General features: G+C 37.8%; 1 protein-coding gene across 1 annotated transcript; it reads right to left on the bottom strand.

Moving 5' to 3' along the window:
* Window positions 1-4,911: 4,911 nt before the first annotated feature.
* LOC125225302 lies at window positions 4,912-7,938 on the bottom strand. The gene is made up of 2 exons (XM_048128945.1): window positions 7,401-7,938; window positions 4,912-5,368 (listed from the first exon to the last, which is right to left on the bottom strand). Exons 1-2 carry the CDS (start codon window positions 7,844-7,846, stop codon window positions 4,951-4,953), a joined length of 864 nt encoding a protein of 287 aa, XP_047984902.1. The 5' UTR covers window positions 7,847-7,938; the 3' UTR covers window positions 4,912-4,950.

Here is a 7,938-nt window from a genome sequence, read left to right as displayed (position 1 = left end):
TCCGTTTCCTCTTTCCTTTAAACGAAACCTAAAAGATAGGACTTTTATTGCTTTTAAGTACGAAGATATTTTTTATCGTTCTATTTGTTTATTAAACGTAGACGTAGGTATAGCTGATGTTTTAAAGTTAAAACCGTCTAAAAAGTCCGCCATATGTATATTTCTTTGGTTGTGCATTAAAGATTAAGTAAATAAATAAAAATGAAAATGATACACGTACGTTCAATGAAAACCTATAGCTAGTGAGATCTAAGCACAACATTTCATGTCTTAAACTTAACTTTCAACAGTTTAAAGACGTGTTTTACTTTGAAATAATGTTTACTTGTTTTTTTTTTGTGTACTATGCCCTAAAAAAACCCAAAACATTTAACTACATATTTAAATCTAACGAACTTATATGTTCACACATGTAAATATTTAATGTGAACCTATTGTCAAAGTAAGTACCTTGTTAGAATCGCTTCTTCTTTTATTTTGTGGCCATGACCATACATGACACGTTTGCACTTTTAAGTATGAATAAAAAATTTACAAACATTAAATGTTGTCCTCGAATATATTATGTTATGTCCAAATGTACTAGTAAATTGTTGGCATAGCTAGTAATCTTCTTCGTTTACAAGAATCCAACATTTTACGAATACCGCAAAACGTAATAATGCACGGGTTGAAGTATTTTCCCGTCGTACCCGCTTCCAGTCGACTGGCTCGCAAAACCAAACGCCGCTGTGACAAACTTCATCTTCTGAACCCCTTCTGCTTGAGCGGCGCTGTATTGTGGGTATCGCGTGCTTTACCTGTTTACTGAATGTTGACCTTCAATCTAAGGGACCGTCCATTACTTCCGCGAGGGGTTTCTTCGTGCAATGTCGTAAGAGTTGTTCTGACCCCGTCTCTCCCTCCTTAATTTTAATTTAAACTTTATACGAGCATTTTAAGGATTAAAGCATTTGATTTAGTGAATTTAACGCTTACCGACTTTAGCGTTTGCAAAATTTTTCATAGACTTTTTCAGCGTAACGTTGACCTGTCTGTTAACTGTAGTAGATCGAGTGGATGTAACTGGCCCTCAGTCTCTAACAAATGAATTTCTCTTTCAATTTTGCACTACTTTTGTATTATGCCCTAACGAAATCATGTAATATTTCCAAAATATTTTAATAAGTACACTAATAAAACACGGGTTGAAGTATTTTCCCGCCGTACACCCGCTTCCAGTCGACTGGCTCGCAAAACAGAACGCCGCGGTGACAAACTCCGTCTCCTGAACCCCTTCTGTTTGAGCGGCTCTGTATTGTAGTAGTATCGCGTGCTTTTACCTGTTTACTGGATTGACATTCGATCTAAGGGGCCGTTCATGAATTACGCGAAATGGTGAAATGTCAGGAGAGTTCACATCTTTTTAACATAAGTATATAATAGAGTGTGATGTTGATGATGATGATGATAATAATAAAGTATCAGATTTTGACAGGTTTCAGTCTCATATTTGAGTTCTCAAAATCTTTTTTTTTATTTATTTTTTCTTTGTCTCTTAATTATTGTTTGTACACATAAAGCAATAAACGCCTGTAATAGAATAAGAGCATTGTTGTTCATAGGTGTTTTATTTCGTAGGTATTATACCTAGAGGTCCTCTATTTATTATATACTAGCCTTTGCCCCGCGGCTTCGCTCGCGTTAAATTCGAAAATTGCGGAATGCTCCATGCAAACTTCCACCCCCCATTTTTAGAAAAGTGGGGGGTTAGAAAGAGACAAAAAGTAGCCTATGTCACTCTCCATTCCTTTGTCTCCACTTAAGAAATCACGTCAATTCGTCGCTCCGTTTTGCCGTGAAAGACGGACAAACAAACAGACACACACACACTTTCCCATTTATAATATTAGTATGGATAAACTTTGTAACGTTAGCTTGATAAAATATGCACCTACTGGTGTAGTTTCCACTTCTGTACTATTATATATTCTGTGCTTCTAGCAACTAACGTAATTGCAATTTAATTTATGAATTTTCATTGCAGGCCTTTTAATGAGTGCTGAAATGCGAACAAAGTTGCACTTTAAGTATTTGTATAGCATGCATATTGGATAACAAAACGAAACAGAGCAACAAAGAAAAATTTATTTTAATCCTCACCTTCCAACTCGCCCTCAGATTTAATAAAAATAACTAAATTAACATTCTACGGCAGAATTTCATATCGTACGTTAACTAGCATAAACAAATTTGTTGAAATACTGTTTTGGGATTTATTTTCATCTTCATTTTGCTCATATGAAGGTTTATCATACTCGTATTGTAGATATACTCCGACCGTTTTAACATAGGTCCTTTGACACTTCGAATGACATTTTTTAAAGTGACGACTAAATATCGATCAAGATAACTGTATTTTAATTACACAGCCAAGTTGTTTTCATTCAAGGTATTTTTACATTCAGTGTAAGGTCACATCTCGGACACTGGCGATCAAACATATGAAAGAGGCGCGTTCCTAGCACACACTCGAAGCTCGTGTAGGTGAACGTGTACCATGTTTGTATGAGTGACATATGACAGGTCGACTGTTCGTATTTTTGACAGGCGGTAACTGTGAGGTAACCGAGAGGGGGTGGGGGGCACTTTCAACGGGGAGCGGTAGTGGCCATACTGTACAATAGTACTCTTTATTATACTGTGGTAAGGTGTAACAAAGGAACCAACATTTTTTGCAAAGGCTCTGTAACAGGCCGGTAACATAATTATTATTGTAAAACGTGGAGCCTAGTGATTTCTAATTTGGATTAAAATCGTTAACTATCAGGTGGATTCGTAATTAATTAAATGCGGGAAATTAGTTAATTCATTAGGTACCTACAAAACCAAGGATTTTCATTATAATATCCATCCAAGGATATCAGTCGCCAACAAACTTTTCCTCAGTTTGGCGAAGTTATTGTAAGAGTTAAGTGTTTTGTTTTTACTTAGCAATAAAAAAAAAAGTATCAATTTGGGGGAGTTGTTTACCTATTGTCATTGTCAATATTATTTATGTCCTATGTACTTAACATTATGTCATTTGAATTAATAAGCAGCGGTGTATTGTCAGTAGAATATATATAAAGAGCTACATCAAAAACCTTGCATAAATAATCAATATTTACTTGTCAAAAAAGATCTTACACCTAGTATCATTACCATAAAACATCCTCGTGATAACACAAACAATACCTACCCATACGAGGTCTATATACACCGTGTTTTTATTGAATTCCGTTAACTTCGTCATATAAGTACATAGTTAGGCCTATTATAGGAAATGGAATGGCATCTATCGCATGTGTATTTTTATACCATACACATGCGATAGATGTAGTTCAACTTCTGTTGAGAAACGGGCATTACAATTAACTCACACTAAGTAGGTGTCAAAACTATGACATGTCAATCGCATATCGAACACACAAAGCCCGTTTCTTAACAGCATTCAATGTAACATGTATCGCAGGTGTATAGTATTTTTCAGAAAAAAGTGACGAATTAAAAAAAAACTAACTATGTTATTCTGTTTCCTATAATGGACCTAACTATATGCCGAAGTTAACGGAATTTAATAAAATCACGGTGGACAAGGTAAAAGTACCAGTGCTCGACACGCTAATGCCACAGTATAAGAAAGAGTACTATCGTACAGTATGGCCACTCCCGCTTCCCGCTGAAAGTGCCGCCCACCCCCTCTCGGTTACCTCACAGTTACCGCCTGTCAAAAACGCGAACACTCATACAAGCATAGTACTCGTTCACCTACACGAGCTTAGACTGTGTGCTAGGAACGCGCCTCTTTCATATATTTGATCGCCAGTGTCCGAGGTGTGCTAATGCCCAATATATGACACCCTTCTGTCACATTTATTGACAATGACTTATATTGAAAGTGACATCTACTCGTACACTTGCTACCGTCGAGCACTTGTACTTTTAACTTACAAGATATAACAAAAACAGGGGATCCATTTGTTGGTATCGTGTTCTGTTCAGGAAAAGTAGTAATTTTATTTTAACATACAGGAGTAGGTATAGTATGAATTTTCTGAGATGAACTTTTCGGTTTTGCCCTAATCTGCTAAACAAAGGCCTTTTCTATTATTCGCCGCGGTTAGCTCCCGTTTCCACAGCACGTGCTAAAGTCTCAGTGTAGTTAAAAAGCAACTATCATGATAGCAATAAGGTTCAAATTTATTAAACAGTTTACAGTGTGCAGGTATCTTTTTTTGAAGATGACAAAACGTGTTATCTCCGAAAGGGCTTTTTATGGATTTGAACCTTATTGCTATCATGATAGTTGCTTTTTAACTACACTGAGACTTTTTAGCACGTGCTGTGGAAACGGGAGCTAACCGCGGCGAATAATAGAAACAAAGGCCATTGTTTAACAGATTAAGGCAAAACCGAAAAGTTCATCTCAGAAAATTCATACTCTACCAGGTCAGCCAACCCTAAATTGCCCTTTGTTAAAACAAAGGGCAATTTTTTACTTCAAAATATTTTCACGTAGGTACGTAATCTCCACTATTTTTGTTACAACTTATATTCACTAAATTCAAACTGTATCGGAGAATTGCTAGAGGGTAAGCAACTAAGCAGTAGCAAGAATTTTTTACTGTTTCCCTTGCGCTATGATATGGGGTTCTTCAAGAAGCAGGTATTTAGGGTTCTCAAAGGTCGGCAGTGCGATTTCGTTCACCAAATAAGAATATGAGAATTCATGTAACAGCAACAAAGTTGTAAGAGACAATAATTATAAACGCCATCGCTCATGCAAATGAATTACAGTGTTTATAAGAACGACGGCGTAAAAGATCAAGGTTGAACTCAAAATTATACCTATAATAATAAGAAATATAAACTATAATAATAAGAAACCAGTTATAACCCAACAATTTATTACAACAATTTAGCACAAAATTAAAGGGCAGTCGCATAGTGTAGAATCACCTGGATTCCCATGTACCACTTGATCAGGTATGGTACGCCGAATGCCATACCGCGAGCAGGTTGCGGCATCGGCACTATAGCGTAGACAAAAGTATGAACCAAGCGGCTGATGGTGTAGACGCGGAACAGAAATGTAGCCCAGGTGGCCACAGGCCCGGTAGTCACGTACAGTGCCCCCAACAGCCAGAACGCTGGAATATTCTCCAGGTCGTTCAAATGCGCCCGCCGTACGCGTTCAACCTCTGGATCGTTCAGATTCACCTTCCCTTTAAGCGCGGCTGCGTCCTCTGGATTCGCGTACACTTTCCTTGACAATCTCTTCATACTAGTCAGTGTAGACACTGCTATCAACTTTAACGCCAATATCGCTGAATATACTATGTACGATTGTACTGCGGGATCTTGCAAGAGCGGAGCCATTTCGATGAACGAAAATTAAAAGGACTTAACGATAACGATGCGCTCAATGCAGCGGTCGAGCCACTAGTGAATTTTATTGCACAATGCACATTATCTCCACTACGAGTGTAATGCCTCAAACCGGTTTAGCTGTTGTTTTCTAGTAGTTTGTTATTGGCAGAGAAAATCTCAAAGCGGATACCAAATGTGTGCGAAACGACATAAAAGCAAGAAAATGTGACTGAAAGGTACTTGTCCTCCTTTTACAAACAATGCATATCCATATGTCATGTCATGTTTGACACATTGCATGTTATTTTTATTATTTTTGTAGTTGACTTACCAATTAGTTACGTACTTAAATTATAATATAAGTTACTTAAGAGGATACGGTAGCGAAAATGCTAAAATGGAAAGAATTTTAGTTAAATATACAAGTGTTATTAACTAGATTTATCGAAAAAAATTGTTCATAGAACAAGTCAGTCAAAAGATATTTCAAAAAAATCTTTAAAATGGAGGTTCCGCTCTCGACTCTTTCCTCCTTCAAAACTTAATCAATCGAAACGAAATTTGAGAATTTGAACAACAATGAAATAATCAATGTCGGACCGTTTAGCTTTTTTGGTTAATTGTTACCAATCTTGAGTATCTGATACCTTTTTTTGCGCCACAATGAAAAAGGCCGTTTTTGGAAATTTTTGATTGGCTCTAGAGTCTTTAAAAAGCAGAATATCAAAAAAATCAAAACGGTCCGACACAGATAAAAATAATAACAATCTGTGTTGAAAAAAACATTGCTCTATCTTCAAAAACCAGGGAGGAAATAGTCGAGAGCATTTGTATGGAGAATTGACCCCTACTGTATCGTCTTAAATTACTTTAGTAATCGCAAATGCAGCATCGCTATTTTTAACCCCCGACGCAAAAACGACGGGGTGTTATAAGTTTGACGTGTCTGTCTGTCTGCCTGTATGTCTGTTTATGTGTGTGTCTGTCTGTGGCATCGTAGCTCCCTAACGGATGAACCGATTTAAATGTTTTTTTTTATGTCGCGGTCGGGGGTATTTCAAAATTTTAATTTTGTGGTTAGGTTATTATTGTAGTAGCATTAGATTGGTGGAAAAAAGAGTATACTTACTGTCGCTTCCCTTCATATAGGTATTTCGTTTTGGTCTGTTTCGCGGATTTGAGCAATTCGAGATCACGTATCAAACCACGAAACATTTTGAGACTGGTATCAAACCACGAAACACATTAGCACTGTTAGTACCCAGTAGGCTAAATTTACACCGACCGACTGGAACTGAACGCAGAGAGGATTTCAAATAATATTTTCGTAGCCCTTTGACATTCATAGTAAATTAAACATACCATGCAGAGTTATTTTAGTCAAAATCTAGTCAACAGTTTTACATATCTTTCTGAAGCGCCTTTAGATATTATACGAGCAATGTTTCTGATTCTGTCATTGGGTTTGTTATTGGTTGCCATTAAGGCCCACTTGCACCAACCACTTAACTCAGGGTTAGTGGGCTGTCATCTGTCAAATTCCATATAAAATGGTGGGTTAATAATCCTCGGGTTAACCCTCCATTTTCGGTGGTGCAAGTGGCCCTATATAAGTAGATTGTGTCGATTGCGTATACGCACGCCTTGACTCGTAATGTCATGTTATTGAAGGTTAGTTTTGACAAATCTGACTGTCGTCTTGGATGACACGACCAATCATCATTTATTTATGAATTATCGCATTAATTATTCAGATAAGATAGCATAATTCGATTGTGTGGATGTTAAAAAATAAATTATAGCTTCGTGTAAAAACTACTATCTCTGAGAGATAGGTAACAATTTTTACTGAGGATAACATGTCATTAAAGTGTTATACTGTCACGGTTTATACCTCAATAAATGCCAGGAAAGGTATGGTAGGTATATTTCAAAAACACGTCACATTATATTAAACCTTTATTAGTAATAAACAGTCTTATGGTTTCCTCATCCTTACAAACATTTAAAGAGCTGCCGCGTAGTGTAGAATCACTTGAATCCCCATGTACCATTTGATCAGGTATGGAACGCCGTAGGCAATACCGCGGGCAGGCTGCGGCATGGGCACAACAGCGTAGACAAAAGTATGAATGAAACGGCTGACGGTGTACACACGGAACAGCAAGGTAGCCCAGGCGGCCACAGGCGCGGTAGTCACGTACAGTGCCCCCAACAGCCAGAACGCTGGAATGTTCTCCAAATCATTCAAATGCGCCCGCCGTACGCGCTCAACCTCTGGATCGTTCAGATTCACCTTCCCTTTAAGCGCGGCTGCGTCCTCTGGATTCGCGAACACTTTCTTGGACATCCTCTTCATACCCGTCAGTGTAGAGAGCGCTAGCAACTTTAACGCCAATATGGCGGAATACACGATGTACGATTGTACTGCAGCATCTTGCAAGGAAAACGCCATTTTGGTTTGTAAATTGTTCACTGAACAGAACTGACAGCCGTTCGGAGTCACGGGCGGCGCGACACTAGCGTGTTATCTGTAGGTATGTCGTA

Source organism: Leguminivora glycinivorella, chromosome 4, assembly GCF_023078275.1.
Source record: "Leguminivora glycinivorella isolate SPB_JAAS2020 chromosome 4, LegGlyc_1.1, whole genome shotgun sequence".
NCBI classification, from domain to species: domain Eukaryota; kingdom Metazoa; phylum Arthropoda; class Insecta; order Lepidoptera; family Tortricidae; genus Leguminivora; species Leguminivora glycinivorella.
Note: the sequence above shows the minus strand (reverse complement) of the source record. Positions and strands in the feature narration are given on the sequence as shown.